The 23,543-nt window shown below is 37.7% G+C and overlaps 1 protein-coding gene across 1 annotated transcript in view; it reads left to right on the forward strand.

Annotated features, from left to right (window-relative positions):
• igfbp2b (insulin-like growth factor binding protein 2b) overlaps nucleotides 1-22,940 on the forward strand; it is a 43,290-nt gene extending 20,350 nt beyond the window's left edge. Inside the window, exons 2-5 of the mRNA XM_042764238.1 lie at nucleotides 3,794-4,113; nucleotides 15,984-16,141; nucleotides 18,300-18,440; nucleotides 19,567-22,940. Of these exons, the coding sequence (XP_042620172.1) occupies nucleotides 3,794-4,113; nucleotides 15,984-16,141; nucleotides 18,300-18,440; nucleotides 19,567-19,725 (778 nt within the window). The 3' untranslated portion in view covers nucleotides 19,726-22,940. The remainder of the gene's footprint in view (nucleotides 1-3,793; nucleotides 4,114-15,983; nucleotides 16,142-18,299; nucleotides 18,441-19,566) is intronic.
• The last annotated feature ends 603 nt before the right edge of the window (nucleotides 22,941-23,543 follow it).

A 23,543-nucleotide genomic window follows, 5' to 3' on the forward strand; every position in this document is an offset into this window, starting at 1 on the left:
ATTTTTTTGTCTTGAATTATTCATTTATCTATTCATATTCATTCATTCATTCATTCATTCATTCATTTATATGACTTAAGTTATTTAATTGTAAAAAAAAAAAAAAAAAAAAAAATGATTGGGGGGCCCCCTGGTGGCCAAGGGGCCCCAAGCAGCCGCTTAGTTCGCTTATGCCTCGGGCCGGCCCTGTATGGGACACCACACTTGGCCACACTCACTCACTCACTCACTCACTCACTCAGTGGTGCATGCTTATGTAAGCATTGCTATTACTATTGCCCAGGGTTAGGTTTGAACAAGTTTTGAACAAACACCTCACTATATGTATTAAACTTCGGTGCATAATTCGTCTCAACAGTAACTATGTTTAAATGCACCGAAATAATCAGTTTATTAACAGATTGATGGCTCAACTGAGTGAAAAGCCTTCATGTGAACATTTCAATCTTTCTGATTGGGATTTAACCAATATAAAACTTCCTTTAGATTGAAAGGGGTGCTGTAGATCTAGAAAAATTCAATTGACAGGAAAGAAAATTATCATATAAACTGAGGGAGGGTGGAGCGGGCTGTAGCTGAAGGGGTGGAGGGCCAGAGAACAGTGGACAGTCTGCAAGTCCGCAGCGGAGGTCTGACAAAGTCCGACCCAGGTAGAGTGGACTGACAGTTTGGAGAGGAAGTGGGAGAGGGAGACTGGGGCGGGACCAGCGAGTCAGACACATAAACAGATTTAGGCAGGCTAGGGGAAGCAAAGTCTCTGACTCTCCAAATTGAAAAACAATGTCCAAATCCAGTAAACAGTCACTCTCATTGGTGGGAGGGTTGGCGGGACTCCCATCCATCCTCTCGTATTCCACAAGAACTCCCTCCAGCATGTGTGGTGTTGCCCCCCCATTCCCCCCTCAGGTCAAATGCATCAATTGGCTCAGGCTCCAGGGCGATGGCAGGCTCAATCGCTTCTTCTCACGATGGCACTTCCATTGCGGTGGACTCTGGCAGACACTCGGTGTCTGGCTGGGAACTGGGTTAGGAGTGGGGCTGGTGTCATCGTCAGCTGCTCCAAGTCAAGGATGATCTACAGGTGACCAGAACCTACACCACATAATCCGTGAAGCTCCCTTGTGGACCCTCCCTGGACAACTGCGCTCTGGTGGCGGTGTTGAGGCTGGTGTGTAGGACCGTACTGAGGCAGACATCCTGGAAGGTGGTCTGATGAGCAAGACTGAGGAATTCCTCCAGGTGTTCCTTGAGGGAGTGATTTCCCTGCTCAAGGCACAGCAGGGTGACAGCGGCGAAATGGTTCATGACAAACAAAAAACAAAAACACTGACAAAACGAAAAAAGTGCCATGAGACATAGGTTTACATACATTTAAACATAGGTTACAAACCTCTTTTAGCCTACATCTTAAGAAAATTGGCACATAAAAACATACATCAGGCAGGAGACGAGGTGGAGATGCATGTATGCACAATCTTCCCCTGACTGGGATTTATAAAGGGATTTTTGTGCAGGTTCTGGCGTACGCATGGTTTTATAAAATCTGAAAACTTTTGTGTGTACGCAAAATCTAGCTTTTGTGAATACGTACATTTTTAGGATGAAATCTACTGAGAGTTTTATAAATGAGAGCCCTGGTGTTTGTTCTTCTGACATGAATACTATATCTCTAATCATGGCTTATTGAGGAAAGGTTTGTTTTTACTTTAAATAATCAATGCCCTACCAACCCCCTACAGCACCATAGCACTCATATAGCAACATGCTTAAACGACTCAAAACAACTTGGCAACTGCATAGCAATGTTATGGCAATCACCTACAACAATCTAGCATTATGGTCGGCCAATTTTTACAATCAACCACCACTGATATTCTCTTCAGAAAACATTAAAAACAAATGTCTCTCTAATACAAGTATATTTCTAGAGACTACAAGTGGACTACCACTACATTTACATTTCGCCAACATACCAACGTTATTCACGAGTTCGCTCTGCAGATAATAAAGTGGGATAAATGGTATGCATAGTAATTGGCGTGCTGTCCAGGGAGAGGGCTCAGTGCTCCGTAATTTCTCCCGAACCCGGAGTACCCCCCCTGATTTTCACCCCAAAATGAAAATTTTGTTATTAATCACATACCCCCATGTTGTTCCAAACCCGTAAAAACTTTGTTAATCTTCGGAACACAATTTAAGATATTTTGGATGAAGGGAGGCTTGTGACTGTCCCATTGACTGCCTAGTAAATTACAATGTCAAGGTCCAGAAAAGTATGAAAGACATCATCAGAATAGTCCATCTGCCATCAGTGGTTCAACAGTAACGTTATGAAGTGACAAGAATACTTTTTGTACATGAATAAAACAAAAATAATGATATTCAACAATTGTGTCTCTCCGCATCACCATTTTGGAGAATATGATAGCGTATGCATTTTGCATTCAGCGATATTCTCCAAAATGGCGCTATGGTGATGTGGAGAGACACAGATGAGACTAATTGTTGAATAAAATTGTTATTTTTGTTTTCTTCGTGTACAAAAATTATTCTTGTTGCTTCACAATGTAACTGTTGAATCACGGATGGCAGATGGACTATTCTGACGATGTCTTTCATACTTTTCTGGACCTTGACAAGTTACTAGGCAGTCAATGGGACAGTCACAAGCCTCCCGGTTTTCATCATAAATATCTTAAATTGTGTTCGGAAGATGAACAAAAACTTTTAAGAGATTGGAACGACATGGGGGTAAGTGATTAATAACAAAATTTTCATTTTGGGGTGGAGTACAAATAAATACAATTTATATAGACCTTACATGTCAGATAGACAAGCACGAAGCCATCTTTACAATTTTGTCTTTGGAACTTTACTTTTAGCATCGCTGTTAACGAAAGTTATCATGAGCAATATAATGTTACAAGCGTAAGTCATAACAAATGTCAGTAGCCCGAAAAGATTTTTTTGCTTCATAATTCATACAACCTTAACTTCAGAAGCATAAATGAAAACTCTGGAAGCCCATTTGTAAGTACAGATAAGCTAAAGAAAGAGGAGAAAACAGTTAGCAAAACATGCAGGGCATTAAAAATGAAGTCAAAGATTTTGCCTGTGATTTTTTTTTTATTTTTTTTTTATTTTTTTTTTTATTCTGTTTCAAAGACATTTTATTCAGTTTATATTTTGATAAGTTTCTTGAAAAAAAAAAAAAAAAAAAAAAAACATTTTTATTGGCACAAAAGTAATTCCATACCTTTTAAAGTTGTGGAAATACAAACGGAAGACAGAGGACACCTAGCGCGGCGCTGAAAATGGGCGGAGCTAAATAAGGTCAATAGCGCGAGAGAAACGTCTATTGGTTGGTTTTATTGTTATAAAAATAAACGTAGAAGTCAAATCAGTTTTTCTTTCTTTCTTTCTTTTTTTTCTGGCTGGAACTGTTACTATAGTAATTTAAACTTAAGAAACATAACAGCACTGGCAACCATAACAAACACACGCTAACAAACACTTTTTTCCAAAACAAGCAGTGTATCCCTCGCAGCTGAAATGGGAAACAGCCGCACTTTTTCGACTAAGCCTATTTCTCTGTAACGTTATTTGACTTTGACTAGCTTTTGACGTGATGTCATTTCGGAGTAACATGACAGCAAATAGGACCCAGCAGAGCTCTCCGGCGAACCTCACCTGTTCCCAAACGCACTTTTACTTTTCCACCTGAAGTCGCCTGCAGAATCCCGACATCTGTCAGACTTAAAGATAACGGCATGTTTTCTGCTTTGCTCTGCAGTTTGTTGCTCGTGCACGGCTCGCTCGGGGAGATCGTGTTCCGCTGCCCGAGCTGCACCGCGGAGCGCCAGGCGGCGTGTCCCAAGCTCACCACCTCTTGCGAGATCGTCAGGGAACCGGGTTGCGGTTGCTGTCCGGTTTGCGCCCGGCAGAAGGGCGAGCTGTGCGGAGTCTACACGCCGAGATGCGGCAGCGGTTTGAGGTGTTATCCAAGCGCGAATTCAGAGTTACCGCTGGAGCAGCTGATACAGGGTTTCGGGCGATGCGAGAACAAAGTGGACCTGGAGCCCATCATGACCAACCAGGAGTCATGGCACAGTGGTGAGTCTCCAGACTTGTTTGTGAACATGAATTGATGCACAGCCACTGCCGAAATGTATGCATATCACACGGATGATGCTGCACTTTGATGTCTCCTCTCCCGTTCATGTGTCAGGAATTGGGAAATCAACCCCGAGTCATATATTAGTGCAGGGTCTTTGTTCTGGCACCCTTTTTCTCCACCATCTTGTTTGATTATTTATATAGCCCCTTTGTTAGATCACCAACTTCTGTCTTAACTGCCTCTGGTGCATCTGCTCATACGTGCATGATTTTATTTATATCAGTACATGATGGAAAATGCAGTGGAAAGCCTGGGAATGTCAGGGAGTGATAAAATTGGAATTTCTTTGGCAAAGTCATGGGAATTAATCCATTAGGCTATTAAAAAGTCATGGTTATTCATGGAAATAATAATAATAATAATAATAATAAATAGAGTTTAAAGTAATAATTTTGGAATGGATTTTAGAAATTGTAATTTTTATAGAGCAGTATGTAGCTTGTGGGAAAAAATATCTACATAACATGGTGATCCAGTTTTGCAAAAGTTAAACTTTTCTCAACTTTTTCTCTTGTTGAGTTGCTGGACACACCCACATCCTGTCACCAGCGGTCACTGAGTTCAGGTCTTTTCATCAGTGCAGGTCGCTGCCGGTGGGAACAGGGTTTATTCGGTAATAAATGACTGGAAAAGTCATGGAAATTTCTATTGTCGCTGCAGGTCCGAGTTGTTCTAGTTATGTTAAGCCTATGGAAACTCACTGTCAAAATTTGTGGAAACCATTTTATATTTACTTGAATATTAACTATGCTTTTATCATTATAGTCATTAGGTTTTGATCCAGTCAGATTAGATCAGTAAGCAGCAGCCTTAGACTTTTGAGGTCAACTGCTTTTGTAACCTCATTTAGAAGCAGTTGAAGATCTATAACATCTTGGCAGTGTTTTTGAAACCAAGGCTTTAGGGTGCAGTAAGATGACCAGTGTTGAAATTCAGTTGACCATGGGACCATTGATCCCCTCAGTAAGAACACAAGCTTATCACCTGTTAAACTGTTGACACTGTGATGTTTGCCATTCTTTTATTTGCATTAACCCCTTTTCTTCCTTTTTATGCGTTATGCATTAACGCGGTGGTCCCTGAAGAATGGGATTTTTTTTGTCTATTTTCCTTTAAGGTGGAAAGTGACTGACAACTTAAAACTTTCAAGAGTTTTTACTAAAGTAGCTGGGTGCGAGTGTCTGTATGTGGACATCACTAAACACACTCAGCCAGGAAACTGTACACACACCTTTAAAACTTCCTCAGGGACTAGTTCTATCTGAATTGAGAAAATATTCCTAATTATGTGTATTATGCACACTGCTGCCCATTGCCTTGATAATATCATTTGTATAATCCCATGTGGGTGTCAACAGAGGCCATGTCTTTTGCTCTAGAGGCCAGGATGAGCAGTTTCAACCCCTCGCCATGCAACTAAAATATGTGACCTAGTTTTCAAATAAAATAAAGAATTTTCAAATTACTGATGACTAAATGGTGCCAAATGCCTCTGCTTTGAAACAAATTGGCAGCCGTTATCCTGTTGTGCTGTTGAATTTTCCAAGAAATCAAAGGGTGAAAGGCTAATGTCGCCTGGCACAAATTGGACTTTTTCACGCTGAACTTTGAGGCCCGTCCAGGCACCCTTGTGAATCTGTTTGGTCGGTGTTTGGGTGGTGTATTTCGGGATACCAGTAAACACAAAGCAACAGGGTTGCCCAGCACCGGCAATTAATCTGCTCATTTCCAAGCCATTCCAACGCAGGTTTCTAATAAACAGAATATACTGCCAGCTCTAAAGATAGTTAAAGTTCACCATTACTCACAATCATGTTTTTCTGGCACTGTATTATTTTCTTTGTTGTTCTGTGAAAAATAAAATGTTTGATTTTAGGCTGAATGTCAAAGCTTCTGTTTTTCATACAAAGACGACTGCAAATGATATTTGTATTGGCTCTCGAAGATTTTGAAAATAGCAGATAAACTGTACTTTGCCAATTTTCAACAAATTTTGTATTGTTACAGTGTTGGTAGTATATGCAAATGAACAATGTGTACTCTTTAGCACCGATTTAAAAAACAAAACAAACAAACAAAAAAAGAACCTTTTTACTGCATAGACAGCCAACATTTATTAAAACCCCACAAGGTGAATTCCCCTTTAAGTCACAAGGACTTCTTAAATTATACTTTTATGTTGCTTTTTGCAGCCTAGCAATATAAATCAACATCTACTGTGATTGTGTAGAAAACAGAAGCTCAGATATTCTGCATTAGATCTCCTTAATGTTTTCTGGAACAAATAAAGTAGTTGGAGTTGGAAAAATGTAAGGGTGAGTAAATGATGAGAAAATCATTTAACTAACCATTTAATCAAAACTCCAATTGGCAGATAACTTGGCAGCGAGGTGCATGGTCAGTAACTTTCTTTTCCCACAGTTTTCTGTGAGAACAAGTCAAAATCAGCATCAAACCAGTTAATCCTGTGAGTATGATTACTGAAAGTCTTGTGGAAATCTTGTTAGAAAAAGACCAGTGTCCATTCATGTCCAGTACTTTTGTTTCTGCTTAACAGAAAACACAGATGTCTGTTAAGGCTCGTTAAATGCAGTGAACTCTGAATGAATGTTGTAATAATGAAAACTCACTACAAGGTGCTACATCCAGGACCTCTGATCCTCTTCTTTGTGTTCTCTGCATGCCTTTGTGTTTTACTGGATGGCCTCTCATCAGTATAGCTTTAACAAAATGTTGTGATTTGGCACCCAGGCATTGCATCTCAAATGAATGCTCATTCCGCACTGCGGCTGGTGGATTAGATTCAGAATCCTGTAGTTTCATCACACTGAGCATCTCTTAATTATCTGAAAACTCACTGTAGATTTGTGCATGGCCTCAACTGTGAGCATAGTGCACCACCTGTAGTTAGCATTGTTCATAGGCAGCTGCCTCAAATATGATCCAGCATGCATTAGGAACTGATGAGAGGAACATCTTTAGTAATGACACTTAACCAGTACCCAGATGCTGGCTTACATAATATTCCCTTGGCTATAACTTTGGATCAGTTTCAAGAAGTCTAGAATATGTTTTATCCATTTCCAGGGTTTTGAGAAGAACTATTTTGCAGTGTGTGTGAACACACAACTGAGGGCCTCTGTCATCATTTTGACCTTTAGCATGGCACTTAAAGGATTTTTAAAGGACATAATGTTGTCATCATTTATTAATCTTCATGTTTTTCCAACCAAAAAGAACTGCTCTATTTCCAAATGATGACAGTTTAAACATACAAAAGGCACCATAAAATTATATACAACTTCTTTAAAAGTCTCGAAGAGCAGACTGAAATCTAAGCCATTATTCACTAATCTAAAGAGTTCACAAATCTGGTCATTTTTTAAGTGAACACAAGCTGGAATATTTAGATGTCACACCAGATTTGATGGCAAACACCATTGGTTCTTGCATGTAAAGCATACCTTTACAGTAGGTTTGAATATATTCAACTGCATATGAGATTTCAAAGCTATAGCAGAGGTGAATATTATTAATATAAAGTTAGGTGACTTGGAATATAGCGCAAATTATATCTGTGATTGTGAACTTTGGTTAGATCAGTGAACGTCCTAAATTTTGGTCTGTTCTTCATACTTTTGAGCTTTTGGGGGCTTGGCAATTTGTGAGGAATGAAAATCACTCAAAATTAAGCCTGACATAATTTTTTGTGCTGCATGAAAGAATGAAAAAGCCACAGGAGGGTGAGTAAATAATAATAATAAAAAAAAAAGAAAATACTTCATCATCTTTCTCTAAGCCAGTGTAATTTTTTAATTATTTATATACTATTATGGTATTTATTAATTTTATGAATTGGCATATATATATATATATATATATATATATATATATATATATATATATATATATATATATATATATATATATATATATATATATATATATTCATTCAGTTTTCATTTTAATATTGTTTAAGTTTTAGTAATTGCAATTGATTTTTAAATTTATTATTATTATTATTGAAATATTTTTATTTAGCCTAACATTTTCTTTTGTTTTTCATCTAATATTTTTACATCAGTTATCGCAATTTTTTATTTTTTTTTCATTCGAGCTGTATCAACACCGCTCAAAGCGAGCATCAGTGTACAATAAGTTGCTTCTGATAGTAAAGTCACCTTTATTTATGTAGTTTTACATAAATATACAATACAGATGTGTCAACACAGCTTAACAGTGTTAAACCAGAAAATATTGTGTCGATAATGTAGGACAGTAGTAAACAGTCGGACAGTAGTAAACAGTCAATTTTTTAGTTAAAGTCAGTTCATTGTTGATGTCATCATTCAACTCAATTTGGATGATGACAAAATGACAAAACCAGGAAACATAGTCTGATGAATCCAAAATAACACCAATTAATATACTTAAAAATAAAATGCATACTAAAAATATATCAATACAACCATAGCTAAATGCAGGTAAAGAGATGCACCTGTAAACTTTTGCACTGATTCCCTTCAGAAAATCCAGCCTCCTCACCACCATACTAAAAATATATCTCATATGTTTATTCAAGCTAGCGGTTTGTATCTCATGTTTGGTTTTTCAGTCCTTTCCTCTTTCTCCTTGTATCGTGTGTACTGGGATTGCCCTTGGATCCCTTTGGGGTCTGATATGCTGAGACACGCTCTCTTCAACACCTTTCCAGTGCCTGCGGTGGGGATGCCTTGGGAGGTGGCTGCTTGTCGAGACCTGTGACACCAGAGCCTCCTTGTAGGCGGCCTGACTTTACTTTTGCTCTAGGGTATCTGGAGTGTCATGGTGTCAAACAAGCAATTCAAAAAACACAAAAAAATGGTCTGTCTTTTCTCCCCAAGGCCATCCTGGACAACCCCCCACAGACTAGAGAGATGATGGAGTGTCAGCAAAATACAGACACATCCAGCCATCTTTCACTACGTGCTGTAATGCTGGCTGCCTGCCTGCCCAACTGATACACATGAAAATGTCAATTTTGACTGCAACAGGTATTAGTGCACAGAATACCAATCTAGCAGCAGTGAGGCTGTGTTTATACCTCTCTGCACAAAGCTACATTCCTGTCAGCAGACCCATTTTGTTATGCCTGAGAAGAATTAGGATTTGTAACTTTTATATTGGTGATTTTATAGGTAATATAAAAAAAATGTTTTGGTGTAAAAGCGCCAGAACAGTATGAAGGGTTCAGATGCAAATGCCTCTAAGTGCCGTCTGAAATTTTCATCTAAAATTAGCATTTTTATCAGGCTCCTGTATTTATGTTCAGCTATTTCACTTTAATGGCATAGAAAATGACCTATACATTGCCATTAAAGTAGAATTACTGAACCTCAGCATAGGAGCCTGATAAAAATGCTAATTTTAGATGACAATTTCAGACGGCACTGAGAAGCTTTTGCATCTGAACTCTTTTTATGTTATGTGCTGTTAGTTTTGTACGTTTTCACCCTATAACTGTTAGTTTTAGTGTTTTCAGTATTTTATAGTTTCTAGTATTTATAGCATTTAGTTTTAATTTTATTATTTGGTATTTTTGCACTGCCAATTAAAGTCTTAAATTATATAATTTAAATAGGTTATTTAATTTAGATATATTTAAATAGGTTAAAGGGTTAGTTCACCCAAAAATGAAAATTAGCCCATAAATTACTCCCCCCCCCCCCCCCCCCCCCTCAAGTCATCCTAGGTGTATATGGATTTCAGAAAAATCCAGTCGGAGTTATATTAAAAATTGTCTTTGATCTTTCAAGCTGTTTCATGGCACTCGGCGGGTGTTGCATGCATCAGTCCAAAAGAAGTTAAATAAAAAGCACCCATCCATAAAAAAAAGTGTCTTACATGGCTCCGTGGGGTGGACAAAGGCCTCCTGTTGCGAATCAATGCATTTTTGTAAGAAAAATATCCATATTAAAAACGTAATGATCACTTTAATCTAGCTTGTGTTCACTGTTGTAAACTGAAGCAGTTCTGGGCGGATGACGTATGGAGGTCAACTTGCTCATAAGTGACGACTCGGAAGTGCAGGGGAGAGATCAAAACAAAACAACAGTCACTAATTAGATGTAGAAGACGAGGATTTTTAAAGAAGAATGTCGGAGGATTTCTACATAAGCCAAGAGGAGACTGGTTTTCCTTTGCTAAAGTAAGGAAACTGCTTCCTTTGCTTCTGTTAACAAACATTGGTTTGCACGAGACTCACCGGCGCATGCGCAAAGCTGACCTCATACGTCATGCTCCTGGAACTGTGTACAACTGTTGGCTCAAGCTACATTAAAGTGATGATTACGTTTTGAATATGGATATTTTTCTTACAAAAATGCATCGATTTGCTAAAGAAGGCCTTTGTTCACCCCCCGGAGCCGTGTGAGACACTTTTTTTTATTTTTTATAGATGGGCTAATTTTAATTTCTGGGTGAATTAACCCATTAATATAATATTATAATCTGACAATTTTGAAATAAGTTATTATTCAGTTATTAAAAGTTAATATTTAAAAATATATAGTTTTATATATATATAAACACACACACACACAATGTTATCTAGTGGCATTTTCATGTTTAATGCAAGCGGGTTATAAAATAAACAATATATGCTTTATCTAAAACTAAAATCATGTTCAGATGTTATGTACAATGTGGTGAAATGCTCTTCATTGGAATATTGTTTAGGACCACAGTGTAACCTGCCATTTCATTCTTGGTTGGGGTAATTTAACATGTTGGTACCGCTATGATACCTTACTAGAAGGAAATAATCTCAAGAGAGCTTGAGGATTAAGTTACATCCTGGTTTGCACGGCCAAAGCAAGCATTTTCAGAGTTTTTAATACATTCTTTCTGTAAACTAATGACAGCTCTACTTAGCAAAGCCTCTTCCTGAAACCCACGCTTAGCACTGTTCCAAGTGTGTTATCACTGTTTTATAAGCTTGTTGCTCAACCACTTGTCTAAAGCTGAAGCTCAGGCAGTCCTTGACACTCAGGAGGCTGTAGTTGCTATGGTGCCAAATGGAGATCAACAGTACATCACAAAATGAATCCATGGCATTTCCTGAGGAAAACTTTGACTTCAAGCTGTTTCCTCAAAGGCTCAAATCTTAACACTGAAACTAGGTCATTATATTTGTCAAATTTTAACTGATTATCAAATTGCTTGCTGTTGAGGAATACTAGAACCTTAAAGGCATAGTTCACCCAAAATGCTCTTCAAAACATTTTCTTGCTTATTCCACAGAATAATAAATGCATTCAGGTTTAGAATGACATGAAGGTGAGTAAAAGATGACAGAATTTTCATATTTTTTGGGGGGTGAACTATCATTTTAAGGATCATTCATATTGACAGATACTAAATTCACACATGCATTAGTGAAAGAGAAAGTTTTGTTTTAATTTGAACGTCACCGATCGGAATTTGAAATGACTCAATGTTGATCATACTATATTGATATCTGCTTGTAATGTGAGCATGTTATTATACCGAGTGTTAATATGTAAAGTGGATATCTATACAGCTCTTTTCATTTTTGTTTATTTGCATGCAGATTTTTAAGTGACTCCATTTTTTATTTAATTGTATTCATGTATAACTTTTTATCTCAGAAGCACCTTTGAATACCTGCATGACTCAAGAAACTTTTGAAATCTATATTTAGTATATAAATTATCAGAAAAAGCACACACACTCATGCACAAACTCGAGGACTGAAACTCATTCGTCTGCAGAGAACATTTCCTTTGTGCACAGTGGCTGCTGAGTCATTGAGGCTCCCTCAGCAGGCCTCTGATTTATGACCGTACAACATCGCTGTTTAGTCTTTGCATATGCAATTACAGAAAAGATAAAAGAGAGCGAGGAGAGTAGAAGAGAGTAGAAGAGAAAGACAGAGAAAAGTGCTGGCATCCACCGTGCATTGAGAAGAGGCTCAGGGCGGGTAGTTTAGGTTGAATGAAATCTTAAACGCTTTTTCATCAAATGGGGGAGAAAAAACAGGGAACTGCTCCTAGGGGATAGTGACAAATTACTTCTCAGAACGATTTTCTTAAGTGGAATCAGAGAGAGTGCGAAATGTTAAGACACTGAACAGATGTTTTAATGATGTGGAGGACACATAGGGGACACCAGTGGAAGTTCTTGTAGAACAGAACAGTAGAAGTGGTTTTATATTTGTGGTTATTGGGGAAAGATGTCAGCTAGCTCTTGCATTCATTTTCACACTGTTCCAATCAGTATTTTTAGTACTTCAATATTTATATTTTATTTCAACCTTATTTTAATTACCTTATTTAGTTTTTAATAGTTTATTTTTAGTTAACAATAACAACACTTCCCAAAGGAAGTCATTCTGCACCCACCAAAACCAACAGTTAGCTTTGACAAAACCCTTCGACACCTGGTCCTGTTTTGCCGGACATTGGCATACTGTAGGTTTCCTGTGAGTCGAGTAGTTCCACAAAAGAAAGGAAATTAAATTACATTCTACACTGTTGTTTATTAATGTCGCGTGGTACAGCAGGTCCTTGAAGTTACAACCTTCACAAAAGGCCACATGGTTATGCAAGGAATAAAGAGCGCCAGATACGAGCTGGCTTTACGGGCATCACAGCTGCTTATGTTTTTCTTGCATTACTTTTTCAAACTGACACATTCTGTGAGCCAGCGTGCTCGCTGCAGCCTGTTTGGAAAAACAACATGGCCGCTCGGCTCGCTCTTCCTAGCCGTGTGGGTTGAAAAAGCATTTTCTGTAAATGTTTAACCAGATGGGTAAACTGTGGACAGGTTTCAATCAATGTCAGTGTCTTTGGGTTGCCTTCCCAGCATGCACCGTGCCTCAGTTCGTACACAGATTGACCAGAGCTTACTGGTTACAAGAGCTTCATGTGGCGTGTTGCTGAGTGCATGTTTGTATATATCAGTAGATTGTGTACTGTAAACCAATACGGCTGGTTATAATCCTGCTGTCAGACCTCTGCATTTTGATAAATCCTGGAGAGAGCCTGCAGTTTCAGCTCATTAGAAAAGTATGCATGGATTAAACCAAATCGGCAGTGAAGGAGAAGATGTAAAATGCTTAATTATCGGTGGTAGCATGCAACCAGAGCAGGACTGCCCTTGAGTGTTTTTGTTTCTCATTTTTTCTATAACAGTTACTACAATAAAAGTGCTGTAATTTAAGACAATTTTTAAAAATGTACTGTATTTATTTATTTATTTTGGCTTGTCACATCATAAATGCTGTTTTAAAAATCTATCAGGTTACCCTGTTGTACTCCATCTCTATGTTTTTGAATTCATCCTAACAGCATCTTACATGTGCATCACATACAGAAAGCTCTATAATTTAAAACTAATTTTATTTCTTTTACATGGTTCACCATATGCACTTTTTTATGTTACAAATAATTATTAAAAATGTTTCAGGAGACCCTGTTTTATTCCATCTTGCTGTTTTTACACACATCTTATGTGAACAGCACCTTACATGTATATCATATAGAGATACTTGCTGGTTTGTGAATGAAACATATGTTGGTTGTGCCCTACTAAATTAGATTTTTCCAATGATGGATGTAAAGATTATTCAATCTCTGTGTTTTTGCTATTTCCTATCTTTCCTATTTTGATTATTATGTTCACGTTTCATAGAAAATGTTACTAATTTGTCAGAAAAGTAAGTGGTCGATAAGTATTGGTCAGATTGCCTATATGCATTACAAAGATCAAATTCTAGGTTTCGAGTCAAGTAGTTGTTTTTTAAACAACCAGTTTAAAGGGATGAAAATGTTGGTAATCAATATCAGTGCAGAAATTTAAATATCATCTATAATTAATATTTTTCTTTTCCCACTGAGCTTGCTGCAATGCTTTATGGTATTGCATTTTTATGTATGATAGGTGTACATTTTCTCGTTGAAACAGGTTTTGTGCCAGAAGTATGTCTGTGATGCCTTAAAATGCTCCCTACATAGACATCTCACTAGGTTTTGGAACAGAGTCAGTGTAACTTCACAAGTGGCACTTGACTTTTCAACAGCATGTCATGCTTCCTTGGGAGAAGCGAGAGAGAAACCGGCCCAGGCCTTGAAAGAGTTCCTGTCCACTCCCCAACCGCACAGCCCACACACTAAGCCTTTGGAAAGAGAGAGGAACTGTGAGTGGGAAGTGTTGCTGGTGTAGGCCCAGGGATGAGAGTGTGGAACAGGGATGCTTCCGAGGAGACGTAATGGCAGGTGTCTGCTGAAGCACACCCGCCAATAATTTCTTTAGTGAGGCAAACTCTGGCAAAGTCGCCTGCTATTTCAGACACTATTCTTAGGTCTGTTCCTTACAATTGGGCTTGAAACTTTATTCCACAGTATTCGGTGCTGGACAATGCTCAGAGCGATCACCCCCTTTCAGATCTCTAGGCTCCCATACTCACCCTGCGTTGACTTCATTCGAGCAGCTCTGGGCTTGTGGCCTAAGGGTTCTGCTTTTTAATGTCGATAATCCAGGAAAAGGAGCAGACTTGAATGCAGGCAAGAGTTTCAAAGGGCTGGCTAGAGTCCAAGTGACTTGCTCTGTGCAAGTGATATTACCAAAAGGGACATGCAGCTAATTTGCCCTATAAAAAGTCCAAAAGTACATAATATTTGCTGTACAGTACATTCGGGATCAAATACATAGAGGTTTGTTCAGTGGTCTCTGAGCTTTGATGCCCCCCCAAATATAAGGGGTTAAAAGAATAGTTCTGTCGGTTTTGTTTCAAACCCATTTACTGTCTTTTTGTCATTACTTTTGAAGGGTCTTTGTTATTTGGTAGTTTTTATTTATTTATTTATTTTTGAGCATAATGCTATGAAATGTTGTTGTAGTGAAGATATTTAAAAATTATTTGTAATTATTATTAATGAAATATTAGTAATTATAAATATAGATTTTTACATAAAGTTCACCCCAAAATAAAATTAATTCATTTAAAATAATTTAGTCACTTTCATGCTGTTTCCAAACTGTATGACTTTCTTCTGTGTAGCACAAAATCAGATATTTTGAAAAACTTTTCAACATACAATGAAAGTAATTATTATTATTTTTATTTTTTTGGAGGTAAACTATTCCTTTAAATAAGGATAAAAGTCTATTTTTGTTATTAGTAGTTCACTTATGATTTTACAGACACGTTTTGACAAAAAGCATATATCTCTTCACAGGGCTCTATGATTATCTTCATTAATGCCAGCCTTTAACTTTCTCTCTGCATCGCTTTGGTGCACTGCCAGAACACCGATCCCGGGTTTGTTTTCACTAACAAAAAAAGATGTCTTGCAGTCTTTGACATGAGAGCGATAATCCAAATTAAAAAAAAAAAAAAATTGTCAATTTGTTCTGCAACATCAAACCTAACAGGGTTGTGCAGCATTCAGAATTTAATTGAGAATAGCTTTTAAAAAGTGATTCTATTTCTGGATTTTAATTTTAATTCAATTGAATTTAGGTGGCAGAATTCAAAATTCTAATTTATGTAACACATGTAAGTGCATTTTTAAATAATATATTTCACTTTTCAGTATGAATTGCATATGTACTTTATTTATTTAAACAATTAATTTTATGGGCCATGATGGAAGAATACTAAACTACAGTACATATATGCTTTTTTTTATTATATCATACTTATTTTTTTAAGTATTACATATAAACTTTTAATTAATTATTTAAACAAATAATTAACTTTTGTTTATTTTTTAATCCTGTAACCTACTCTTCCCTTCATTAGGTGAAGTAAATGGCACATGGTCCCCTCCAGTGAAGAAGCCTGGCAAAGAAAACAACTACCAGCACATTAAGGAAATAGCTGTGAAACAGCATCACAGCAACAAGAGGACCAGGATGTACAGCTCCCTGGATGATCCCAAAACACCTCACCCCAGACAGGTGAGTGTCCCTCTTGAGTACTGGTGATGGCTAAAGCGAGTCGTACAAAAGGACAACACAGGAATGTTAGACCAACAGAAATAAAAACCTGTGTTCAGTACGCCAGTGCCCTCTTCTGGTTATCAGACTAACACACCACATATACAATGCTACAGGCTCAAACAACACACGCACACACTCACTGGCTATGACACAGATACTCTCCTTTCTGTATCAGCTAAACATTAATTTTCCTAACACAGTCTTCTGGGGTTCAGATTTATGGTATGTCCTTTGTACAACCCTCTGTATTTGATGTTGCTATAATTCTGTGGTCTGAGGTTGTTTGTCAGTGTATAATTTATTGCTTCAGTATGTTATTTTCATGATTGGAGCTGTGCAAAAACTGCTGTAAGCTGATTTTCGGGTGTTTTTTGTATTAAGCCTTTTTTTTTTTTTTTTTTTTGGTGCCATTTTCACTATGTTTTCAGTTAAAAACGTGATCATTTCCTTAGTTACCTAATTAACCAGTGATTTCTAATGTCTAAAACACTGCCCGGTGATAGCGTACACTTGCATTCGGATTGCAAAGGCAGAACGAATGGCTGCCGTCTCTGCTGAAACAAGGAATGAGCCAGTGCTTGTCGAATTTGGCCATCATGCAAGTCCACAGAGAGTTAATTAACGTTTCTTGGACTTGTACCATGCTTTACCTGGACTCTAAAATCCTCAGCCAAGTGACCACTGCAACACCCCAATCAGCATCTCTATCAGGCATCATCTAATGTTTTAAGCCAATAGACAAAATCTATTGCTAATTTACTTCATTAGGCAAATTATTTTTCTTTTTCTTTTTTTTTTTTTTTTAAGTACAACTTAAAGTAAATAACAGTTCTGGTAGTTTTTTTAGTAGCTCGGATGTAGGGCTTGTTTTGCATGACAACATTATAAGAAAACAGTCCTACATCCGCTCATATTTTCCTCCTCATTGAGCATATTCTGTACCGCTATTGGGCAAGAAATAGTTTTAGAAAAAGACAATCGATGTGACCATAAACATACAGCAGTGTATGTACATACACTGGGTCTGGTTTGGGCCGACCTGAAAGCAATAGTACAGTTACTACGGCTAAATGATATGTTGATAAAGCAAATGGAGGTTGGAAAGTACTATAAAAAGGTAGATGCAATAAAATGAAGAAGCCAAGGCCATAAAAATTCAAACCAGTGATAATGGTAGGGTAATAAAAATCCTATCCGAATAAACAGCTTTTGTGTGGGGGTCATAAATCAGTAGCGTAACTGTCACGTATCCCATGAAAAGCAGGCATTCAAGGAGAATGTCAGGGTGACGGCATGTCCGATGACAGTTCACTGCTTTGTGATAGAGCACTTTTCATCCACATGATACGGATAAGATCCCTGGCAGGCCCTCTTCCCCCAGTGCCCTCTTATCCTGGGCCAAGCAGGGAGCAGCCATATAGAGATATATGGAAAAAGAGAAGGAACGGGAGACAGGAATGGTCTTTGATACTGATGCCTGTCCTTGCAAAGAGGTGGGGAGGCAGAACTAAGCCAGCAAATTAGCTCAAGTACGAGATTTATATCAGCCACACAAATGTTTCATGAGGCCGCTGACCTGCTGTTTATCTCACTCTCCTTATATAAGTCTTTCTTTAAGGATTTTTATTAAAACTAACTTTTTGCTATATGAAAGTCACATTAACTCTATCTTTTGCCACATTTTACCAGGTCTCCATCACTTATTTTGCTACTTTTCAAATGCACGTGGTTTAGATTTTATTAAATCACAAAAGCTATTAATTGGATTTAACATTTTCTCAGATGTTTAGCAATGCAAATCTCACTTCAGCATACTTTCAACATACATTTATTTTTATTTTAACTTGCAAAGGAGATTTCTGAAATCTAAAACAAAGCCTGGTAATAGCATACCCTCACAATAAATTTTTTGTATATCATTTCAGGCTGTAATCTTATGCATTTGATGTAAAAAATTTGAAAATATGACTTATTTGAGTGTATTTAGGACTTTAGACAATGGAGATTGACAAAATAAACTAGTGAGAATGTAAAAATCTTAATATTTCAAAATTTTAATATGATTGAGTTGAAGAAATGCTCAGATGCATGTTTGTGTGTGTATTTGGTTTTACAGAGCCAGTGTCAACAGGAGCTGGATAGAGTGTTGGAGAACATCTCCAGAATTACATTCCATGACAACAAAGGACCTTTGGAAAATCTTTATGACCTGAAGTTCCCCAACTGTGACAAGACAGGACAGTACAACCTTAAGCAGGTGAAAAGACCAACATTCGACTCAACCTTTTAAAGACATCATAATGGTCAGAAATTAGCAGCTGAAATAGGTTTTCTTTGGGAGTCTTCTTGTCCATTGTCAATTTGAGTCATTTTGCAGGTCAAAAGTACTTGTGTTTGAATGGCAGCTGATGTTAATTTCACTATAGGGAAATAGGAATATGAGATATTGCACAACCTTTGCACAACAATCTGCAGCATCTTGCAGTTTTATTATCCAATTCCATGTAGAAGGTTCAATAATGACTCAAAGATGGAGCCAAAGAGAAGTCTGTTTTATCAAAGCCAAGGCAACCGTATCTGAGCTGAGAGTTACAAGCTAATGAAAATTTTGCTGACTGACTAGCCCATCTGTCCTGTGGCTTGACTTGGTTTTTAGAGACATTATCAGAGGAAAAGAGAATCACATATGGATATTTTTTATAATCTATTTTATATATACTTTTTGCTTCTCAGATTCTTTTTCCAGAAAAAAAGATGTCACACATGTCAGTTTAGGAGTTTCATAAGAAGTCTTAATGTTTTTTTTTTTTTTAAATAATAAAAATAATATATATGATGTTTTATAAAAATATAATATAAAATATTAACTTCTAAAGCCATTTTGTCTTGATGAGCTTGATGACTGAAAACGTTATAAGTTATCAATTATGTTCACAATTATGATATAATATTCCTGGCATGACATGTCGGAGCTTAAACACAAATGTGTCCTGTAAAAGAAAACAGGTCTGTTGTTTTGACATGAAAACCCTGTTCCCAGGGCACAAAACAGTGTACCTCGCCACACTTAATTGTGTTGCAATCATCCTGTTCCTTTTGAAATTATTGTAACTGTCAGTTTTTGTTCTTTGCCATTGGAGGACAAAATTGAGAATCAGTTATTTGCCTATTTTGGGTCTCAGCGTCAGCTATGTCCAGTTCAATTATGACCTCATTTTGGGAGTTCTCAGTAGGGTTCAATGAGACATGCTGGGTCAAATGAGGCGGGAGGGCTGTTTTGGGGCAGCGCCTCCACCCCGTACTCACCCAGGAGCTTCATTAAGCCCCCAACATCCACCGTGTCCCTGCCCGTCTCTCATCATCTTCTATCTCTTGTGTTCCAGTGCAACATGTCCAGCCATGGACAGAGGGGCGAGTGTTGGTGTGTCAACCCCTACACTGGTGTCCAGATACCCTCGTCCCCGAAAGTGAGGGGGGACCCAAACTGCAGCCAGTACTACGGTGGTCCTGAGGTGGAACCACCCACCACCCAGCAGAAATAGATGCACCCTTGCCCATAAGGGAGAAGCCCGGGTTGCAAACGAGGAGAGTTAAAGCGAGTGCCAGAGCGATATGCATGTGTGTAATTCTGTACGTGTATGTGTATGTATATTTTCGCAATAGTATGATCTGTGTTGTCGATAGGAATGTGGAAAGTCACATGCCAGCAAAGACAAGCAAGTCAAGGACAGGTAGTTAAACCTCCCCTTCTCAAATCCAGATAACTGTTCTCCAAATTTAACTCTGAGTGATTTTTTTTCTGCCTATTTATAGGCTCGTCTGGTGCCTTTTAATCTTGTGACTGAATCTAGTTGCAGGGAGTCGCTTATACAGCATTTGCAGCTGTTCGGTGTGAAGATGTGTCACTTTAAATCTCCCTTTTGTCCATGGAGACCCAATAAAAAAACGGTGGTGTTTTTTTTTTTTTTTTTTTTTTTTTTTTTGCACCATTGGTTGGCAGAAACATACAGCAACTACAAATGCACAACAGCAGCAGCAGCTTGACATTGATTTAAAAGTGAATCCCAAATTTTGAAACCAAAAATTGTGATCGAGAAAGCAGAAAGGTAATTTTTGGCTGATTTGAGAGGATCTGTGCAAGAGGGGCTAGAGGTGGGCTTTTTGGTTATTTTGACTGCTTTTCTGCACAAGTGTTGCATTTTTAAGACCATGCATTCAAAACAATTTCAAAATGCTTCTCTTAACCAGTGCTTTTGTTTCCATTCAGTTGCTTCAGACTGAAAAGTGCCACGTACGTGAGTTGCTATACGGTGTCACCGCAAATAGCTGCGCCATCTAACCAATTGGAGTGCAAGGTACGATAGGCCTGAAATGTCAAACGATCGCTGAATTAAAAACGAGGCCCCTTTTTTGACACATATTACTGATCTTCATTACGCATCATGTATTTTGAAGTTCAAGTTTTTACAATCGATAATTGCAGTCGCTTCCAAAGAGCTCAAGATCTGGCCATCCCTGTCCTTGGTGACTGATAGACCTCTGTTCTCATGCTGCTTCTCTACCATGTGGTGTATGTGTGTGTTTGTAGAGTGGGGATCAGCATTTACTAATGATGCGCTGACAGAGGGCTAGATTAGGACACAGGGCTGACATTGACAAATGTGATATAAAGTGGGTTAAGTGCCTATAAATAAACGCAGGTTTGCCTGCAGTGCCAGTGGGCTGTGCCTCACCTTGCTTCACTCTCATCTGCAGAGGGATGTGTTGGAGGTTGGCAAGGGTGATTTTGCCCAGTGTAACACTTAAATGGAGTTAGTTGGAGAGTCCTGTGAAGGAATGTGAAGTGGTGCATGGGTTTAGTGAGCTTGTTTAACCAATCCTTGTACCATTTTAATAAATAAATAAGTTTCACGTTACTACTGGGTTAAAATTGGTTCAGCTGGTCATAAAGATCCAATAGAAAATTACAAACAATAAAGTAACATACAGTGGGATCCAAAATTTGAACCTGTGATTCAAAATCCAATTTAAATCTAGAAATAGAAAAAAGTTTTAGGAACTTTTGAACAAAACTTGAGACTGAGTTATATCTAGTTCACTAATCAGTAAGTAAATTAGCTGAGTTTGGGATTGGTAAGATTATTCTATTTTTGTGGAAACGATAATTGTTTTCAAGATTCTTTGATGAGCGAAGTTTAGAAGAATAGAATTTAGCTATAATAGAAATCTTTTGTAATATTATAAAGGACTTTACTGTCACTTTTGATACATTTATTGCATCCTTGCTAAATTAAAGTATCATTTTCTTTAAAAAAATCTTACTGACCCCCAAATTGTGCAAAAAAGAAGCATTCTAGAGTCTAAATATATGTGACCAGTGGGATTTCATGGGTTAACTTGCTCTGTCAGCAGGTGTGATCTTTAATGGCCCATTCACATGGACACACAGCCCGTTTTATCGCTGAAGGCCCCCAGATCAATGCACTGTTTGATTGAACTGGGTGTTGCTAATACCCTATGTTCTGACGTCATTGGTGGCCTGTGTAGATGGGCATAGCTTCTGAAAATCTGATCAGAAATGAGACAAGTATGCCAAATTTCAACTTTTTAAATTCTGATTCCCTTATTTTCACTGTAGCCTTTTGGATGCCACTGTATGTGACCTTATTGCCACGTTGCTGGAAATTGGCATCACTGTCTGTGAAAAGCAATCAAGGGTTGTCATCCCTTGATTAAGTTATATTTTTATTCACTACTCATATCTCTTACTCTTTATCTCTTCCCCATCCGTCTCTCTCTTTCCCATCCTCTCCCTCTCTGTGAGTGTTGAATTTAAAAGCTCAATCCAGAAATAGAAGTCAATTAAGCTTTAACATTGATCCTAACGTGTTAGACAGTGTTCAGCCCAGCGTTTGCTTTTGTAGCTTAGCCTTTATGATATATTACCACATTAACCTTCAGTATTTTTCATAGTATTACCACATCTCGCTTGCCCTTAGTAGTAGCTTACATGCATTTACTTTATCTAGTTAGCATTGTGCTAACTACCACAACAGACTGGCTCTCCAAAATTACACAGCCTCGTGTGATTTTGGTGCCTCACGGATAGATTTGCTGAGACACGGGCTACGAGTTTTCCGTTTCAGTTTGTTTCCAAAATAGATCACTGCCTACCCTCCGGTGGCACAGTAAATTTTACGGTAGCTCGAGTTTGGCCTAGTTAGAAAACAGTGCGAAACCAATCCCTGTGGTTTTCGGGCATATTGATTTGCCAGAGCGGTTCCGATGGGATGGAAGTGTGCACGTATGCGTGTGTGTGTGTGTATGTACTTGTGTGAACGTTTCGATGCTGTGCCATGCCTGGAGCCAGTGTGACGGTGGGAAGGACTGCTTGCCATCTGGTGCAGTGTAAAACTGTCAGAGCCGGTCTCTGCTTATGGAGAGTCTCACACAAATGATGGTGGGAATTTCTTGAGCAAATCCAAATGCCTTGTGCCATGCCAGCATCTCACATGCCTTTTTTTTTTTTTGTGTGTTTTTTTTTTTTGCTGTAATTCATTGCATATCCTGTGTGTCACGAGATGCGGTGGTATTAAATAACATACATTACTCGAAGCATGCTCCTTGTGTCCACTGTCATGCGAATGGTGCATGAACTGAGTTTTCTGTACAACTGCAATGGAAAAAGCCATAAATGCATGCAAAAATAGACATTGGTTTTAACTTCTTGTAATAAAATCCAGCATGATTAAATGAATTACCTTTCAGACTCATGGTTCATTTGTCGGGTTTTCTTTTTTGTGCCTTTTTTATGATTTCTTTTTTGGGGTTTGTGTTGTATTGTTAATGATTTCCATGCACATGAATCATAAGCCCTTCCTGAACTTTTTGGTGATTAACTAGACATCTTCTTTTCAGGTTTCCCATGATCATGAAAAATAAAATAAATAAATAAATAAAAATGATTTTTACAGTTGTGATTTCCAGACATGGAAATGCTATTACATTCAATGTTTACTAAATTTAGTTAAATTTGATGTTATTTAATTACAATTTAAATTTAATCATAATCAAATGTAATTTTATTCAGTATTTAATTCAATATTTATAAATATATTCATATATATTAGATCAAGTATGTTTTATTTTATTTATTACTGTTTATATATATATATATATATATAAAATTATATACATTTGTCATTTTTGCTATAAAATACTTCAGCTCGAAGTTGTTATTTGCACATAAAATAAAATTTTAAAAAGCTTTTTTCGACAGTCACAAGCAAATGGAAAGGTCATGGAAATTCATTGGGCGAAAAGTGTGGGAAGCATGTCTTTTGAGCTCTAAAACAGTTTA

Source organism: Cyprinus carpio, chromosome A9 (genome assembly GCF_018340385.1).
Source record: "Cyprinus carpio isolate SPL01 chromosome A9, ASM1834038v1, whole genome shotgun sequence".
NCBI classification, from domain to species: domain Eukaryota; kingdom Metazoa; phylum Chordata; class Actinopteri; order Cypriniformes; family Cyprinidae; genus Cyprinus; species Cyprinus carpio.